Here is a 19,562-nt window from a genome sequence, read left to right as displayed (position 1 = left end):
AGTATTATTCTCATAATGCATTAAGCGCTCATATTGAACATATTGACTCTGTGATTGACTCTTATACCTGGGGTTGGCTTCACGGTTTGTGTCAGTGAAATCACTCAATTTGTCGCGCTATTTACTGCTTGATGCATGGTATTTTAGGTCGATTTAGTCATTTAGAGTTCCCCCGGCCGTCGTTTAGTACACAAGCTATTGTATGGGTATTTACAATGACGATTGAATTATGCGAGGTTTATCCCTTGTTTTTTGCCCTTTAAGCAATTTTATAACAGTAAAACAATTACTATTCTTCTGCATCGCGATCCCATTGGTGATGCAATCGCTATTCCAGAGTCGCACAACCGGCCTCCCGTCGTTAAAGGGTTTTAAACAACCAGCCCTTGGTTAGAGAAATTGTTACATTGCCATTGGTATATGGTATTATTGGTATTATTCGCCTTTATGCCTGTTCCGACTGTCTAACACAACTCACAAGAGCTCACAAGCATCACAATGAATACAGTGCTATAAAACAGCATAGCAATAACCCCATTTCACATCAGATTTCTAGGTGCCACTATATATGTTGTCTATTTATATGAAATAACAGCTATTTTATAACGTTAGACGTTCTTATCTGAAATATACAGGGTGTATCAAAAAAAAGGTAATCCAACTTCAACAAGCTATTGTACGTGAACTACTCAGTCTATGAGCGAATTGTTTTCACATTCAGAAAGATCAGGCTTTTAACTATCGGATGACATGTTTTTAATACCAAATGGTGAAAAAGTGAGCACATACGAGGCTGATAAAAAATGTTAGTCGCAATCGCATATTTTCACCTTTGAGCCTAATTAAAGCAGTGCATAACAAAAGAAAAAAACAATTAATCATGAACATGTCACAGCTTGCACTGGTTTTATGCCGCATTGCTTGGAATGTTCTCCTTATTCCTACTTAATATGCATATGCGGGTAGTTTATTCAAAAGCAAAATTCTTCAATTAAGTCCTAAAGAGACTGAGTTAATTTTCAATGGTTTTAGTCCCAACTCTCAGAGGTGAAAATATGCGATTTCGACTAACACTTTTTATCAGCCTCCTATTTGCTCATTTTTTCACCATTTGGTATCAAAAACATGTCATTCGATAGTTAAAAGCATAACCTTTCGGAATGTGAAAAAAATTCGTTAATAGAACAAGTAGTTCACGTACAATAGCGCACCAAAGTTGGATTACCTTTTTTTTGATACACCCTGTATAACTGCATGTGGCGTAGGGAGTACATTATCTACTTCCTACTGCATATGGATTTAATATTTAGTTTAACCAATAATTGCAGGTTGTTTAGCAATCCTACCGCTATAATTGTATATTGATTATACCATCTAACTATCTAACTATCTGTGTTTAACAAAATAAGATAAGATTAAACTTTATTTTCACACGCTATAAATCTTTTACTTCAGCAAAAGCTGACTTCCAAAAATCAGCATGTGTACAGATTAAAAATACATAAATAACTCTAAACAAATGATAGACTACAACATAGGAAAATTGAGATAACATAATTATGTATGTATAGGTTATACAAACTACAATAGTTCTAAAGCAAGCTAGATCCATCAATCAGCACTTGCACTAAATGAATCAAAATTATCTGATTTATCTCCAATTCTCATGTAAACATCTTGTGAAGTGAGGTCAATTTGTGACAAGCCGGTTAGTTTAACCCTGTAACAAATCACGTGTAAAAAGTCTGCAAAATGAGCAACCCAGTACATGCATGCTAACGCGCCCTATGCTTACATGTGCTGCTTAATGTTTTGTCGTCTCGTAATGTTTTTTCTGTTGCCTTGGTAGAACTTTGCATGAGCACTTAGTTTTGTAAGAAATCATCCCACTATTTAATCACTCTCAACAGCGCTTGAAATACAGCTAAAGCAATAAGTTTCAACAAATAAAATACATCTGCATGTATATAGTGTTCGAACTTCGACATGCAGTTTGCTAGACTTTGCATGGGAACTGTCAGAACTAGATACTGTAAATATACAGTTTAGACGTAGGGCTTCATGGAATTAATTGTTGCTTTTTATGGTATTTGTCCAATAATTTAAGTCCAAATGTATGTTGTTGATGGCATTAGATGTATAAAGTAATATGATTCATCCAACGGAATCAACTGTACCAACAACACGTTTACTTATGATGTCATGACAATAGGTGTAATTGAGCGAAATGCTTACAGCTCCCACCTCCCTAGTAATGAGACCTGGTATGCCTATGGTACTATGATGTAATCATACTGAATGTATGGAAAATGTATTAAAAATGGCCATGGACTGAGGTCATGCACGAAACTCATTTTGGTTTCTTACAGACCCTATAGTGAATAGTGATCGCACTGCATTTCTGCATGCAAGGAAGAAATACAAGGAAGAAATCGATTCTGATGACATATAGTAGGTTTGATTATCTGACATTATTATAAATATTTCTCTTATTGATATTATATTTTTTACGGTGCTTTTACAAAAACGCTTAGGTGATATCTAGTCTCATTTAAAGGGTTTTAGTCGCATTTTAAAGTGTTTACTTGCCAAAAATGCCAAGTTTGAATCGTGAATGAGCGTATTCTGATGTGAGTTTTTTTTTCGTTTTGAGACTCGTGAAAGATGATGGCAAAACTCTGTCTTGGGTTGCAAGTTGTTGTGAGTTTAGCAATTTGCATCTGTCGCGGTGGCGATGCAGACACTGCTTTAGAAGACAGAAATCGAGCAAGCGAAATAACAACATCGCAGTTGGCAAATTTTGCTCTGGATGAACAGACTGTTTTTAAATTTCCTGTTATTGACAGAGATGGAAATATAGAATACGAAGATATCTCTAAAGAAATTTCGATTTACCAAAGCGAGGAATTTGGCAGGCAACTTTTGGGAATGGAAATGTATGACGATGTTGAAAAAATACGTACTGAACAGAATCCGCAAAGTTCTATTAAACGAATAATAAAACTATGGTTCGAGGGAGGAACCGAAAATCCGGTGACTTGTAGATTTCTTGCTGAAGTGTTGCGTAATATTGGCTTGATTAACCGTTCTGATGATATAAGGACCACGTGCGAACATGTTAATGTTCTGGACGAACCTTATCGGCCTAGAACATTAAAACGATATTACAAGCAACTATCGGAAATATATGAAAGGGAACCAGTTTTCGAAACCACCCTTTTTCTGCCAAAGAAACTACGTGAACTGAAGATTAGTTATGTGGATTTGGAAATGGAAGAAAAGGGCGCGACTGTTTCCTTAAGTGAATTTCTGGATAGCGTTCAAGAAGGGAATAGAGTTCTATTTCTCGGCAGGCCTGGTGTTGGAAAGACTACTGTCACACGATACATGACTAAGATATTGTTACATGATAGGCGTTTCTATCTTGTTGTCAAAATACATCTTCGTGATTCACTAAAAAGAATTGACAGCTTGGTAGAGCTGCTTAAAGTTTGTCGTGATGAGTCTTTTCAATCCGATAGCATCAAGCGAATATCGAAGTATATAGAAACGAAAGTAGGAGCAGGTGTTATCTTTTTGCTTGATGGTTATGATGATTACCATGAACCTTCTAATTATATTCATGATCTGCTGAAGAAAATTTCTTTGAAGAAAGCAATCGTAATATTAACGTCACGGCCAACTGCTGTTGAAAACATAACAGGTTATTTTGATCGACAAGTTGAAATAATTGGATTTGGAAGCGCAAGTATACGGAGTTATCTTGAACAAATAAAGCTCCCAGAAGCTAAGCGACGAATCATCAATCATTATCTTTCCATCTACCAAAATGTTCGACAGTCCTGTTATTTACCACTGCATTTATCTATGTTAGTATATGTCACACTCGTGACAGAAAATGACGACCCTCTGTCTGTCATTGATACTGAAACAATTCTTTACCTGAATTTTCTCACCTTAACTATTAGGCAAAATGAAGAACGGTATACAGAGAATACGAGCTCATTAAGAAACTGCCTTTACGATGTGGACAGCGAAACTAATTTATGTATCATCTTTCGGAAAATTTATCAACTATCCTTTGAAGGGCTGATGCCTGGCATGAGAAAAAACGCCCTCGTTTCTACATCTTTCAATGAACTGCCTGCTAACTTGAACATATCTGCTAAACTTGAAGAATTTAGCCTTTTCAAGGTGGTACCTATTGATGATAGCGACGGTGCGAGGCTATATAAATACTATTATTCACATCCCACATTTCAAGAGCTTTTCGCTGCTCTCCATTTGACCACATTGCCAAGGAATGAACGACTTTCGTACGCTCAGCATACCTCTATGTACGAAGTGTACAAGTTTTTTCTAGGCATAATTGGCAACAAAAACGCCAAAAACTATGACAGTGAATATCTTTCTCGAACATTTGTTAGTTTCACAGTGGAAAGTGTGTACCGTAATCATAAACTTTATATGATAAAATGTGCTCACCAGCCTGGGCAAAATTTCGTCCCTTTGTTAAAGGCAGCTGGTGTAATAACTGAAAGTAACTCATTGACATTGGATGTTAATGCGTTAATGGAACAAGACTGCTGGTATATTGGACATGTCTTGCTAAGGTCACCATTGTACAAATTAGACATAGAGGCATTAGTATCAGAAAAAATTGCATCGTGTATTTCAGTGATTGAAGATTATTTTAAACTCTACGAGCACGAAATATTGGATATTGTAGATGTAAAACATCTTGCAGTTGGACCAAAAATAACCTGGCTGTCGCTAACTGCGGTAAGAGAAGACGCTGGTGTTATGACCGTAATGTCAGTAATGAACTTTCTTTCCGTATTTGAGAAACGCCTCAAACACCTGGAATTGTCGTTCATGACGTTCAAGAATAATAAAAGTGTCTTGCTTTTAGCTGATACATTGAAGTCCTTTGGCAATTTGACCTCTCTTGTTTTGTTGGTTCACGTTGATGTTATCAGAGATGGAGTTCTTGAAATGGCATTAAAAAACCTTCCTTCCCTAAATCATCTGAAGCTGGGTGTAGTTTTTAATGGTCTTAATAATATTCCCGGCAATCTGCAGTTCCAATTTAGAAACATGAGGAATATAAAAAGTTTAACTCTTGTTCTCATCGGGAACATTCCGGGGAGCGTAAACATGACATCATTGTTTGGGGAACTGAGGTACCTAACCAACTTACAAAGTTTGTCGATTATATGCCGTATCTGTAGATTTCACAATGCAACTGAAATGCTTCAGGGAATAAAAAGAGTTGCCGTTCCAGAGCTTGCATTGGAGCTCAATTTTTTTTCGAATCTGCGATATGATGGCTTTGGAATTGTGTCTGTGATAAGTAAGATGACCAACTTAAGAAATTTATCACTGTATATTGCCTTTGACTTCGACGGTATTCGCGGAAATACTGGCGTAAAAGAGTTAGGCGAAGGGCTAAAATCATTAGTAGACCTCCAAGTGTTATTTCTTTCGCTTAGTTGGGATCTACTAACGAATGAATCCATCAATGAAGGTGCCGAGGCAATCGTAAATGCATTAAAACAATTTCACAGTTTGAAGGTACTCGAACTTACCCTGACACACAATGGCAGTACTAGTGGTATTGCATCGGTGTTCCCATCTCTTCCACATCTGCAAGAACTGCAATGACATGGAGTGATATTTACGACAAAACAAATGTTACAATGTTATTAAATGGAATAAAACATCTCAAGCACCTGAAAAGACTTGATTTATCTAGGAATGACATCACTGATGAAGATGTGCCATCGCTTTTGGACGCACTAAAGTATTTGAATCTTAGTATACTTGATTTGTCAGACAATAAAATAAACGACACTGGTTTGGAGTTACTCGCTAAGGCAATTGAAACTGGGTACCTAAGCTCTTTGCAAGTTCTTCGGTTGCGAAACAATAAATACAGCGATACTGGTGCCGATATATTTTCACAGAAAGTAGTTAAACTTTCAGAATTGCGTACTTTTGTCCTTAATTGGGATCATAGAAGATATAGTGCTCGGGCAAAAATTCAAATTTATCAACAACGAGCAATTCAGAAATCTGAACTGAAACAACACAAGGAATTAAATGTTTCTTTGAGTTTGGCTGATATTAAACATTGGATTGTTGCTTGCGTCTTTGGTGGCATATTTGTGATTGTTTTTGTTGCATTCAGATATCCCGGCACTACGACAGATGTTCCCCAACATGTCATAAGCTCAAATGCTCTAGCAGCACTTACAACATCGACATCGTCAGCGTCATTTTTGTGGAAATTGAGGACATCTCTTGGAACCGACTTAGATGGCACGGGAACTAACATCGCTATTCTTGATTCTGCTGTCGACTGTCAATATGCCACATTACTAGGAAAACAGATCACCTCCATTGATTGTTTCTTGCCAACGCTATCAAATAGATTTGATGAGCATGGTACTTTGTGTGCTAGCATTGCAATTGGCTCGGCAGCTCAAATAGATGAAACAACTTTTATCCATGAAGGCGTTGCGCCAGGTGCAGCTTGCTTTGCCTATCGAGTGACTGAAGGAAATCGTTGTTTTTCTGAAGCAGTTCTCAAAGCACTTGATGATATAAAAATGAAAATATTGCATGAACATATTCAAATTGATGTTGTCTCAATATCGCTTGATATCACAGAGAACCAGGATGAAATTGAGAAAAAGATTTTGAGTCTTACGGAGAAAAAAGTGGTATTTGTTGCTGCAGCCGGCAACCTTGGCGAATATGCAGTCGAGTCGTGCTTTCCCGCTAGACTTAAAAGTGTAATATCCGTTGGTGCCCGCGACAGATGTGGTCGTGAATCTAAATTCAACTCTTGCGGGCATATCGACGTTTATGCTATTGGTGAAGATATTCCGCTAGCAGTAACGACAGAAACAACAGAAAAAACACAAACAAAAGCGAAAACAGCAACAACAGCACGTGCTGGCACATCATTTGCCACCCCTGCCATAGCTGGGCTGGTGTTACTTTTGAAGCAACTCGCCAACAGAATAGGACCACCTGCTTGCGATCATATCCATAACGTTGAAATTTTGAGAAGGATTTTTGACGAAGATATGCGTGTCACATCAGGTAGTGGGAAAGTGTTGCACGCTCCGGGAGTATTTCTTGAACGGGTGACATCTCGTCCTGATGAGTTAAATGAAATCGTAAGGAGGCATCTACGTACATTGGGGGAAGGTGCGATGGAAACCGGCTAAGTTCCGAAATCACAATTCAACATCCTTCTGGCAGTAAGGTTGATATTTTACATCATCGACAGACATAAGAATAGACGATTACCACAGCCATAAAACGGAGAAAAATTGGAATTTTAATCAATTTCATTTAAAATATTTCATTTTATATAGTAGCAATGACTTTTATAATCCGATAGTTTAGTAATTGCACTTTTTCTAATTTTAATACTTTTAGGCACATTTTAAATTTAGACAAGACGCCTGTTCTGGCGTTAACTCCGGCGCACGTGCCAGTCTTTAATATAGAGCTTCTGAACATAAACAATACAGTTCATATTCGCATTTAGATGCCTTGCATGCGAACCTAAATGTTCGATCGCGAAATTCAGAAGCACATCGTACTTTAAAAAGTATAGAAGTTTAATTGTTCAAAAATGTAAATAAACCGCATGATACATTCGCTTTGTGTTACACTTTGCTTTTGGCATTCGCGCTTATATATTATATCTTCAATCCTGTGCAAATTACGACGTGTCAACGCGCCCATACACGACCACATCATCTTGTTAAACGGCGAAATAGCAGCGATATTATTAAAATAGGACCAGAATCTACATGTATTAAATATATTTTTACCCCAATTTAATCTAAACTTAATCGAAAAGCATGAAAAGAACGGTTTATTTGTTCCTCTTGGAGGAATTGCCGTATCATGCGAGCGAAATCGAATCGCGCATCCGAAAATTAGCCAAAGCTGTGCACCACAACTCTTAGGAGATAAGACTGGGACGTAGATAAATACGGTCACATACACGTTTTAATTACTAAAATGTTTCGCGCCATTTCGGACTTGCGACGACGAAAAATAAAAAAAAAAAAAAAAAAAACAACAAAACAAAACCGAGGCGAATTTTCAACTCCGTCGCTGACGCCGGAGTAATAAATTGGGGTAAGTAAACTTTGATGTAAACGTGATTGTATTCTAATAATTTAATACGTTACCCACATGTGTTTGACGGTTGATTAAATATATATTTGGAAACCACGAACCCAAGGGGACGGGGACATTTTTTTTCAATATCAGAGCATAGATACAAGATGGATAATGGATAATAAACAATTATTGAATGAGGTTGAGCAGGATATGAGGAATTATTAAGGCCGAGGTTTGTGTTATCTGCCGAAGCCGAAGGTTGAGGCGGATAACACAAACCGAGGCCTTGATAATTCCTCATATCCTGCGAGAACCGAATTCAATAATTGTTTTATTATTTATTTGCAAAAATTTACCTTTTCTTTGATTTAGCCATTCGTATCTTCCCGCTTTTAGGTTTTGGCACAAGCCGCATAAATTAGCGTGACGTCATACCGTGCAATAATTTTTTTCATATCTGACGAAGTGACGTCAAACGTGCAATAATTTTTTTCATATCCGACGAAGTGACGTCACTGTCCAAATTTGGGCAGCTGCCAGCGGATATGACGATTTCGCCAACAGCTGCTGGCCAATCAAAACTCTTGACTCATTTTCAATAAATAATAATACGTATTCTTTGATCAGGGTGAAGGCTGCACTCAAGGGTGCTACCATAAATTGTACCGGGTGAGAAATATTTAATGTTTGAAGCGCCGAAGCCGCCAAAGAGATCCTTCTTCCCTTGGCGCGGGCCGGCTCCTCTTTTTCCGTACCCCCGTCTTCAAAATTACGATCGGCCAACTTTCGCTTAGGTAGCATTTCCTACTCTTTGGGTAAACTAGTCAAAATGTTTGTTTACATCTTGTGGTGCAATTGCATCACAAATAATTGTGTAGGCGTCGCGTTTATATAGTATGTACTTTTTGACAGTTCTCTGGCAAGTTTTACCATTGCAGAACAGAACTAATTTTGAAGAGAAGTACGGCTACAAAATATGGCAGAGTGTATGTCAGGCCTGTCAGGCGAACAAGACGATGAGATTTTGGCTTTGTCATCAATATTTGGAGATGACTTTTGTCAAAGGAAATACGCCGGTTGCAGCACAATTTATCAAATTCGAGTGAAGATCAACTTAGTGGGGAAAAAAATCCACATAAACGCTTGGTTGCCGTCGAACGAAAACGAGGATATTCCAAACGATGAGCAAGAGAATGAAACAGACAAACCAACATCGCCTGTCAAAAGAATTCACTTTAAGCGCTCTGAATCAAAGCAGCACACATGTCTGACATTGTCAGTCTCCCACCTAACCCCACTGACACTGGAGTTTTCATTTCCTCACAATTACCCCACGGAGTCAAAACCAAAGTTCACTTTATCGTGCATGTGGCTTGATGCTTACCAACTCACACTGCTTTGCGAGAAATTAGATGAACTTTGGGAAACAAGCTTCAAAGGTGAACCTGTGATATATCCTTGGGTGGATTGGCTGCAGAATTCCTTACTTGAATATCTTGAGGCGGATGAGAGCCTGTCCTTAAAACCATACGATTCAGACCTTGGTGTCCCTCGCGACCCTCGTGGGTTGCCAGAATTCCTAGACCCAAAATTGTGTGCTTTAAAAATACTGGAAAATGACTTTAGCATGATCCAACAAGAGTTTCGAAAAGAGACCCACACCTGTGAGATTTGTTTTGAAGAACGTGAAGGGATTTTTTTTCACTTTCTCGAAGACTGTGGCCATAATTTTTGTGTTGAATGCTTGCTCGATTATTGCCAAATGAATGTTAATGAAGGAACAGTAAAAAGGTTGAAGTGCCCCCAACCCAAATGCCCTGCAACCATCTCACCAATGATCCTTCGAGAGTTGCTGAGTGATGAAGATTTTCAACGATGGGAACGACTGCTCTTCCAGCAAACGTTAGATGGTATGATAGATGTTTTGTATTGTCCGCGGTGTAACACCGTGGTACTGCAAGATGAGGATGCAGCATCACGGTTAGCCCAATGTGGTGGGTGCTTTTTCACATTTTGTACGGATTGCCTAATGACTTGGCATGGCATGGAAAGCTGTGGAGGGGAGGAAGTCGAACCAAAATCGGCCCAGAAACCAGCCAAGCGAAGGAAACCGAAAAAGAATGGCAAGAATGGTGAGGAAACCCATGAAGATGAAACACCTCTGAGGAATGACACGGGAAAGAAAAAAAGTGATGCGAAGAAAACTTTTGAATTTGTTATGTTACAAAAACGACTTGGAAATTATCAACGTTGTCCACATTGCAAGGTGATGGTTGAGCGATCATATGGTTGTGACATGATGCATTGCTCTCGCTGTTCTCAAAGGTTTTGTTTCCGATGCGGTGAGTTGAAAAACATACTAAATCAGATAATGACAATAATCCCCATAAAATGCCTATTCTTAGCTGGCTAATTTTGGCAGAAAATTTGCATGAAATTTTGTACCAACAAATTCATTGTTTGGCACTGTCAGAATACAGTTTATGGGTTGATTTATCTATTGTTTTATTCACAGGGTGGAAAATTAAAGGATATGACCACTTTCAACACTGTAGTGCAGCAATTGACGCAAATGATATTGCTGAAAGAGGCAGGGCTATGTTAGCAAACCGTCCGGTACCTTTTGAGGCCCAGCGACTTAACGAGCTAATGAGACAACCTAACAACAGACACCAATTAAAACTCCAATTCTGTCCACGATGCCGACAGAGGAACATGAAAGAAGCCAGGAATAATCATATAAAATGTTGGTCTTGCAAAGCAGATTTCTGCTATGTTTGTAGTAAATATACTGGGACACCTGTGTCTTCTCACTTCAGCTTGTCGGGAAGATGTCAGCAACACTCTGATGATTGATCTGTAGTGAGTACTTGTAATTTTTTTCACACAATCCAAATAGTTATAAAATTAATATATATTACAAATAAGTATCACAATAGTTCATGCACAATATAGCAAAGCTATGATTGCTACAATGTAGATGTTTGTATGTAGACATTTGTTGCAAAGTGATAGTATACTTTGGCAATCTGAATCATTCAGGACTGTTTCTTGTTGTCTCCTCCATCAACTATAACAACTAATAGTAAAATAAAATGCATATTTAAAATAAATAAACTTATAAAAGAACTGTGGTGTTTTTAATAATAGTTTTTGTTTTTAAATTGAAATTCAAGCCAATTTGTTAAGCTGATAAAATCCTGCAGCAGTGCAATATAAAAATATATTACCTGCTAAAAATCTGCTTCTTAGCGCGAAAGGTTTCTTAGCGCGACAGCGTTTTAATATAGTTATGGTTTTTCAATTTTGAGGATGGAAAAATCGGTAATGGCTGGGTAGGTTGGACATCTAAAACTTGAATGCTGCCATTCAAGCAAAGTTCAACTATTTTTCGGATTTAACAATCCTGCTCTGCACGTAATGTTTATGAGAGAACTCTTTGTTAACATTCGACTTCCTTTCTGCTAAGTTGCTAAGGTCAAATGAAAGAGTCTTTGTGAAATTCTGCCCTCGCAGTTCCGATTCCCCGAATTGTAGCCTCGCGACCGCATCTCGTGACTTTTCGAGCTATAAATGAACAATCGCGGTTTTGTTCTCGAGGTTTTTTTGGAGTGGTCGGATGTTCATACTCGTGAAGCGTGCCTCCCTCCCACCAGGCCTGTCTAGGGACCGCCTACAGGCTACCCTCCCACCTCTCATTAATATTCCATGCCGACCATGCCTCATTATTGACACGAGTCACTCACTCATCCAACCCATCACTGCCCATGTCTAAGGGCGGCCGGGCGGTTTACGTAGGGGCGTTAGGTAGGCCCATTTTTTGGAAAAAACGGCGAATCAACGAGATGAACTTAAAGAATAAAGATATAAACAGGCAATATTTAATTAGGCCCACACATTTCCATCTCAAGGTCCAACAGCGTATTAAGCCAGCCTAGCCCATTCACAAATATTGTCGCTTTGTGACTCAGTGCGAAATATTGGTCACTTGCCAAGAAGGTTAAATAAGATATAGTTTCTTTTATTTTAGGACTTGAATCAAGAGCACAAACGATATCTCATGCAATTTATTTGAAGGGCGATTTTGAAGCACTCCGGAAATAGCACCAATTCAGTTAAAACCGATAATTCGCGGGTGTTCGTAGGCTTGATTTGCGTCAGCGCCTGAGTTGTTGCGGGTAAAACGGGTCAGAAGATCGAAGGATACGGTTGACAGGATATAAGCAGTTTCTCTGTGCGCGATTTTTGTTGAAAGCGAAGCTAAATTTTGTTTCGTCGATAGCTACAGTCATGTTGGCTCCAGTCGCTTCACCTACGAACTTTGAAAGAAGGAGTGTGTCAGCATCCCAAGCCTCTTTGAGTAGAACAGGTTTGTAAACTTTGTTTACATTTTAGAACGTTCGCAAAGTTGCAGTTTGACCAGATTGTACTATGGCCTTGTGTATATTAACTTTGATTCTTTGAAGAAAGACTTGTATAAGTGTTATGTTCGACAACGAACAATCGATATTGCTTGTTGACAATCGAAGGAGACCAAAACCGTATAAGGGTACGTTGTTTGTATCGAAATCGCCTAGTATTCCGGTCCGTTGCAGTTTTCTCAAACAGCAAAGAGTATTAAATTGCTTGTAGGTTAGCGAGCGAAAGCTTATGTCGACGCCAAAGTGTTTACTTACAGCTAGCGTGGGATTAAATTCAAGGGAAAGTTACCGCCTATATTAGTAGTAAAATCCCGTCGAAATACAAGTTAACTAATCACTTGTAAGCTCGTAGGAATATAAAACACCAGGTGAAGGGTTCGGTGAATAAGACACGGTCTTACTTATCGAGAAAAAGTGTGTAGACTTCAGTGTGCGCGGTTTGAACGCCTATGAATTGTAAGGATTCTTTTTTAAGCAAAGCGTGGTTGAACCCACCGTAGTATATTTTGTTGATTAAATCTACGATCTGGCACAGTTTGACAGCAAATTTTCACACATAAACACGTCTGGAATAAGTAAACTTCGAACGGATGTGTTCTAAATTTTCTCTGAATGGAATATATTGTATCAAATTTTGTCAGTGTAGCAATTATTTGTATCAAGATAACTTTCGAAATATTGTAGCATGTTTATACTTCTGTGAGGCGATAAAGCATCGATTTCTATCCTAAAAGTCAAGAATTTTGCACGAATTAAATATTTATCGGCAGAGGAGAATATTTAAGTTGAATGCTTCGGCTTCTTGTAGAGATCTGTGTAAATAAATGCGGTAAGATCCTCCATTGAAATATTCAATTGAAACCGGTCTTATAGAATGCTTTGAAATGGAGACGTTACAAAGATTACTTATCAGAAACTAGTCCAGCGAGCTTCTCTGTGACCTTGTATCATTCAGGTCAGGAAATCGTATCGAAGTGGCCTGTCATAGAGTTGGTTTGCCGTGAGAATGCAATAAAATTATAATATTGACTATTGTTGATTGTTACTTGAGGTAGGCAAGGGCAATGTATTTTGTATGCTAAAATGAACGCCCTTTGAGCACATACTGTAACTCAAATTCACGATTGCTTGCGTAGAAACATTATTCCTTTCCCATTTCAATGACACGAGTGATAAAACCCGATTTTTTGGTTTGTCTCGACCGACTTGGCGTCAGCCGAATGACATGTAGTTTCTTCGTTAAGTCGGAAGAGCTCTCAAGTTTCAAGTAGATACGTCGAGAAAAAGTTCAATACACAGGCTCAGACAGGGTTTAATAAAGTTTTTCGGTGTGCTGATTTATACGAAACACGGAGATTTTTCCCTTGGCAACGGTTTCCGATTTGCTGAACGTTTCTTTGCTTCCAAGATAAAGATTTACTGTAAGCTTAATTGAAAGAAATTAATTTGGAACTAGAGGAAGAACGGTTAACAACTGATTGGCATCTTTTGTGAATAAGGCTGATGTTGATTTTCATCACCGAACTGTAAATCCGGAGTTGGGTATCAAAATGAGGCGTTGTTTCGGATTTAAAAGATTACTGCTTCGAGATCAGTTGTATATATTGCATATGCTGCATTCTACAGCTCTCTTGTTGAGATTAAAAGTGCCTTTTAATTAGACAATAAATAGCCGATTTTAAAATTATCTCTGCTAGAAGATTATAAATTCACCTGTTTCTGTTTGTATGTCTTTGTTTTATGTTATCAAGCATGTTTTTGATATGCAATAATTTGAGCAATATTGCGAAATTTAATGCAAACATTTGTGGTACCAGCCATCACTGGCTCACGACGAATCGATGTAATTTATCTAGATGAAAAATTGTTGCACATTTACAGACCTTTACGCCCTGGTTCTCTGCGGTAAAGCTTAATTATTATATCAGGCGTGGCTTGGTTCATCAAAGGATTTTTGTAATTTATGCACAATTATTAAAATAGTCCAATTACTGAATATTGGTTTTTCGGTTTTGCCAATAATTGATAATAAAATGAAGAGAGGTTATACTAAGAATTCTGGATATTAGGCTATCGCGTTGTTCTTGTCCCAATTACCTGGAAAAGATACTTAAATGATGGAACATAATTATCAGTCATGCATCGTGTCTGAATAATTAGTGACAGAACATTCACTATATTCTCAACAAAGTTAAAGTTCACATTTATAACGTAGTAGCCCCTTGAACCTCTCAAGGCCTAGCTCCTTAAGATAAAACGAATGCCTCGCAGGCCCTCGCTCGCTACCCCTTGAGACCCCTGCAGAAGGTTGTGTGGGCAAAAACCGACGCAAAACGCTCAAGGTTGCCATGGATTGTTGCGAAGTACTCGGGGTGGGGGGAGGGGGGGGGTGGTGTTAACTCCAAACTTATACTGGTCCGAAAACTTTTACATTCAACTGGACGTGCGCTCCATTTCTCACATCGACCCCAATGCCATCGCCATGTTATGAGACCCAATTCGTGGGATGAAGAGAGGGAGGTAGACAGGTAGTAATAGTATCATGCCTAAAAAGCTTTGGGGATGTGGTCATATCTATAAAGTGTCTGGTGTCATTGTTAAACAAGCGTGATTACGCACTAGGGAATTTAATGAAATTTTACTATGTGTAATATACTACAAAGCCTCTGCTTTGTCAGTTAAGCAATGATTTCATTGTAAGTGGACTTTTATGTCTCTGCATCTTTTAGCATAGCGCTCAGGCATACAAATTATAACAATAGGACATTTAGTGTATGTCACATCAGTGTCATTTTTTTTGGACTATGTTTGGACACATTGTATTGCAATATCACCACTGTCTTTGAACGTTTTCGCGCTGATTGTACTGAAAGAGATAGCCTGGTTTGGTTGCTATAGGTTCAAGTGCTTTACGGTACTGGTATGGCCCTATGGCCGATGCATGCGGTTTTCCAAAGAAGATTTATAGTTATCTATTTAAAGATTAATATTTGCCTTGTTTATTTTTTGTTTTGACGTTTTCCTAAGCGGGGCGTATTGTTTGCAAATTTTGCACGTAGCGAATTGCTGTGCATCATGATTTATGGCCATATTAAGGGTCATTAGGTCAATTTGTCACTTGTCATTTTTGGCGCGGTATCTAGCTAATTCACCTGTGCTACGGTTGTTTTGACGTGTAGATTTTTCTTGAACATATCTCGTTCCTTGAGGCGTGGGAAAGTAGAATAGCTTTGTTAAACTACATCGTATACAATCCCGGTTCTTTCTGCCCTTACGCATAGTTCTCTTCACCAACAATTTATGTAACACAAAACGGTGAAAACGCATTGCTAACTTGAGCAACGTAGAGAAATTCGATGTCTCTCCTTAGCGTAATCACCGTAATTATTCAAGTAGGCGAGATAAATTTTATTATGCGCTAAGATGAGATTAGGCAGTTATGCTAATAGGATATTTTATACGTTATCCCAATGTTTGTTTTTGGAACAGTTATCTATGAGCGTCAAAAACATGACCGGAAATGATTGTTTTCGTACACCTGTCACGAACATTATACCTGCATAACTGTGCTGCATATCATTAGGGGAATATTGGGAGAATCTAGTTTTGCTTCGCTGCGAGTTCTCGGCTGAGCTTCGTACTATTAGTATTACTTACGGACACTTGTATGAGTTGTATCGTGTTTTATGCAACCTCGATCGCTCCATAAAATGCATCATGAATGCATCAAGGATTTCCATTCAGTAAAAAAAGTCGCGCGATCGACTTTTTGCGATCGCTTTCTTTTGAAATACAAACCGACAAGCGAAATAAATCCCATTAAGGCAGACTTCCACAGAGTGAAAATGTTGCGCGATCGATTTTTTGCGATCACTTTCTATTGAAATGTGTTGTGTCAAGCTCATTTGAGGGGATCAGTCCCCGAGTCCCGCCTGATTGTCTGCATTTCAAAGAAAAGCTATCGATGGCGCGACATTTTGCACTGGATGAAAATCCTCCCTTAGATGAGCTTAACCGAAACATTTTAAAAGAAAGCGAATGCAACTGCATTAACGTGCTCTAATGACACCCCTTGTGGCTTTCCATAAGGGGCTGTATTGTGTGTGAATTGGATAAAACGTTAATAGGGTATATTTTCACCCTCACTCAGGGTCACTTGCCGGAACTCTCAGACGCGGCGCTTCCTTACGACACGAGCCTCGACCCTACGTCTCGCGAAATCCGATCAAGGAGGAAGATCTCGATGTGATACTGAACTGGGAGGCGGACAAAAGCGGCGAGTGTTGGCAGAAGATTAAAAGTGTGAGAGAAGGCGACGTGTGGAAGAAAGAAATGGAAGATAACAAAACATGGGTCTTAAAGGTGAGAGATTTCTCTATACCACAAATTCAGTTCCACGCACTCTGCATCTTCTTAGTTTAGGCTAAGAGGTGCACCCCCGGTCTTTTATTCATTTCATATATGAAGGTTTCATCCTTTATAAATCTGAATACGAGTTTTTATCATTCTCAGGCTGAACTCACTGCTGATACTGTTCCTTTTAAAAAAGGTAAGCAAGCATTTCAATGTTTTGATGGAAGATAAACACTACTAGCTGTGCGCCAAACAAAAATTTACATTCGCTAAATGTCATGTAAGTTTGCACTATATACAAAGAAAACAGAGATAATTTTTTGCACATACTAAATGGTCCCCACGGCTTTAATCAATTACAACGGCGTCACGACCAACGGGCAATGCATGCATTTAAAATACAAGGAAATATAATGTAAGCAAAAATCTGTAGGTATAACCACATGCAAGATTTCGTGACAATGTTACGTGACAATTGACAAATATGTGATTTCCGCATTCTCGGATAATTAACCTCAAAAGATAAATATTACAAGAATAAAATGGATCAGTAATGTTTATTTTGTATTTTTATATCTCTCATAGCTGTCGAACTCATAACAGAAATCAAACACAGAAAAGAATGGGATTGTTTGCATTTGCATCTGGATGTTGTTGAAACCGTTGGAAATGGAAACTTCAAAGTTATTTACAGGTAATCTATATTAACTGTGCATTCTGTTTAAAAGTTAAATTTCAAGTCCGAATCCGTTCTACAATAAATTGTCCTGAATTTCTACCGTAAGAGAGACCCCTTAGAAAAAGAGAAGCATAGGGATCCAATGTGTAAATAGTACAGGAACGAGCCAGTCAATACGGTTAAGTCATGGTGGAAGTGTCAAGTTTCCCCCATCCGAAACACCATCAAGATTCGCAAAGTAAAAACTTCTAGGAAATCGCAAACTTTCTAGAAGGACCTATCATCATTTTCATGGCCTTCTCTCATGTGTTCTGCTAGGAAATATCGCCGACTAATGTAAAAATCTGTCCATTTCTTTAGCCAAATGAAGATGCCAGCATTTTGTAAAAAAAGAGAATTTTTGGAAGCGATGAGTCAAAGAGTGAGCGACAAAGAAAGCAATTGTTATCATTTGTTGGCGTTCCGTAGCACAACTCATCCTAGCGTACCACAATCTAAGGATATTATCAGGTCATTACCTTGAATTAATATAAACTAAACCAAATAAACTTGAAGTACGCGTTCAGCGCATGTCCAGTTGTATGTCCGGTTCATGATCTAAATGCTTAACTGGATGTTCAACAGGACACTGAACGAGATGCTGCACTGTACTACTAGTAAACTAAAATAAGATTTCTCAATTCATTATATCATTGCACTCCACCTGACGTTATAGGCCTGGGCCAATTTTAAAAAAATTGCATCATTATATTGTAGGGCGGATGATCAACTGTCTGGTATAGTAATACGACCTGTTGGTGACGGCATGACCAGCTCTAAGGTAACCTTCATATTTCGCATCAAATTCCGCGGTTCTGCCCCACGGGGCATGAAGAAAAGCTACCTGGCAAATCAGTCAGTGGAGATGGTGCGCCGTATGAAAAAATATCACGAGAAAAAGAAAGTCGAAGAAAGGATTGGTAAAGTATGAGACGATGAGATGAGGTCGGTCTTGTTTTTATGGGATTGTAGGTCTTGACTTAAATTCAGGCTGATGTAGACTATGCGGGCTTTTGTCACAGCTTAGCTTGTATTGATGTAATTATTTGTGCTTGATATGGTTGTCATAGGTAATTGTTTAGAGCTAATGAAGTATCGGTATCGGTAGGCTAATAATTTTCCATAGTGCGAAATGCATCTTAATCTCGTAGAAACAAGCCCACTTTGCGGGTAAAACTATCCCATAACGGTTGCTAAGTAACGGCTAAAGATTTGATATGATGGTATATCTCTATTTGGTGTTTAGACCAGTACTACTGTCCTAAAGATAAACAGTCTTCGTCTACACTCAGACTAGTGACATTTTATTTTAGCATATTTTAGTTGGGGATTTTAATCTGCATATAGAGAACTAATTTTAGCATTTTTAGCGTTCCTCCTGACACGATAAGCTTGTATACGGAAATTACCTGCATGTTTCGCTCAAAATAAGCTTTATAGTGCGGTACAAGTCTCCCTTGAATTGGCTTTCGATAGATCTCTCCAGTATATGTGAGAAGTCAGTTGGTGCGATCCGCTGGATAATGAGTTACGATCCATTGTTACAATCTGTTTTTGAGTATTACCTTAGGTCGTGATACTCACCGGATTGGCCTTTTAAAATCGATTTGAGCGAAACTTAAGTGCGAGTTACACTAGCGGAGGCCCTCAATATAATTGATTTGTTATTTTACAATGCAAAATTTGTTCAAAATAGAAAAGCAGAGGCTCTGTTCCTCTGATAGTAGATTCTATAGATCTGATAGGTATTTTTGGAATATATTATTAGTTCGTTTTATTTAAGACATTGTCATTGACCGCCTTATACATAGTAGATACATAATAATTGTAAAAAGACTTAATTTAACAACAATACCATTGTAGAGTACTAACATTAGTACCAATCGTCATAATAAATAGCAATCTAATAAGATTTTCAG

The 19,562-nt window shown here is 38.3% G+C and overlaps 3 protein-coding genes across 4 annotated transcripts; all 3 read left to right on the top strand.

Annotated features, from left to right (window-relative positions):
• The first annotated feature begins 2,367 nt into the window (after positions 1-2,367).
• LOC114517969 lies at positions 2,368-7,238 on the top strand. The gene is made up of 5 exons (XM_028537824.1): positions 2,368-2,451; positions 2,654-3,869; positions 3,969-5,353; positions 5,836-5,890; positions 6,191-7,238. Exons 2-5 carry the CDS (start codon positions 2,665-2,667, stop codon positions 7,236-7,238), a joined length of 3,693 nt encoding a protein of 1,230 aa, XP_028393625.1. The 5' UTR covers positions 2,368-2,451; positions 2,654-2,664.
• Positions 7,239-9,036: 1,798 nt separating this feature from the next.
• LOC114518081 (E3 ubiquitin-protein ligase RNF14-like) lies at positions 9,037-12,262 on the top strand. Of its 2 annotated transcripts, XM_028537994.1 has the most exons (3): positions 9,037-10,493; positions 10,667-11,013; positions 12,182-12,262. In XM_028537994.1, exons 1-2 carry the CDS (start codon positions 9,128-9,130, stop codon positions 11,005-11,007), a joined length of 1,707 nt encoding a protein of 568 aa, XP_028393795.1. In that variant the 5' UTR covers positions 9,037-9,127; the 3' UTR covers positions 11,008-11,013; positions 12,182-12,262. The 2 variants fall into 2 exon arrangements, with proteins under 2 accessions (XP_028393795.1, XP_028393794.1); XM_028537993.1 differs by lacking the exon at positions 12,182-12,262 and having other exon boundaries at positions 10,667-11,125.
• A 90-nt stretch (positions 12,263-12,352) lies between these two features.
• Positions 12,353-19,555, top strand: LOC114518082 (START domain-containing protein 10-like). The gene is made up of 6 exons (XM_028537995.1): positions 12,353-12,520; positions 16,723-16,934; positions 17,085-17,121; positions 17,511-17,619; positions 17,965-18,114; positions 18,361-19,555. The coding sequence occupies exons 1-6, from the start codon at positions 12,442-12,444 to the stop codon at positions 18,572-18,574; spliced, it is 801 nt and encodes a 266-aa protein (XP_028393796.1). The 5' UTR covers positions 12,353-12,441; the 3' UTR covers positions 18,575-19,555.
• Positions 19,556-19,562: the final 7 nt, after the last annotated feature.

The sequence above is a fragment of the Dendronephthya gigantea genome, unplaced genomic scaffold, assembly GCF_004324835.1.
Source record: "Dendronephthya gigantea isolate DGI-Jeju-01 unplaced genomic scaffold, DenGig_1.0 000010F, whole genome shotgun sequence".
Classification (NCBI taxonomy): domain Eukaryota; kingdom Metazoa; phylum Cnidaria; class Anthozoa; order Malacalcyonacea; family Nephtheidae; genus Dendronephthya; species Dendronephthya gigantea.
Note: the sequence above shows the minus strand (reverse complement) of the source record. Positions and strands in the feature narration are given on the sequence as shown.

Coding starts and splice junctions, on each gene's coding strand:
- LOC114518081 (XM_028537994.1), top strand. CDS start 9,128: ATGGCAGAGTGTATGTCAGGCCTGTCAGGCGAACAAGACGATGAGATT. Junction 10,494..10,666: donor AAGGTTTTGTTTCCGATGCG/GTGAGTTGAAAA, acceptor TTTTATTCACAG/GGTGGAAAATTAAAGGATAT.
- LOC114517969 (XM_028537824.1), top strand. CDS start 2,665: ATGATGGCAAAACTCTGTCTTGGGTTGCAAGTTGTTGTGAGTTTAGCA. Junction 3,870..3,968: donor TTACCACTGCATTTATCTAT/GTTAGTATATGT, acceptor CTTAACTATTAG/GCAAAATGAAGAACGGTATA. Junction 5,891..6,190: donor GCTAAGGCAATTGAAACTGG/GTACCTAAGCTC, acceptor TGTTGCATTCAG/ATATCCCGGCACTACGACAG.
- LOC114518082 (XM_028537995.1), top strand. CDS start 12,442: ATGTTGGCTCCAGTCGCTTCACCTACGAACTTTGAAAGAAGGAGTGTG. Junction 12,521..16,722: donor AGCCTCTTTGAGTAGAACAG/GTTTGTAAACTT, acceptor ACCCTCACTCAG/GGTCACTTGCCGGAACTCTC. Junction 17,620..17,964: donor AACTTCAAAGTTATTTACAG/GTAATCTATATT, acceptor CCATTTCTTTAG/CCAAATGAAGATGCCAGCAT.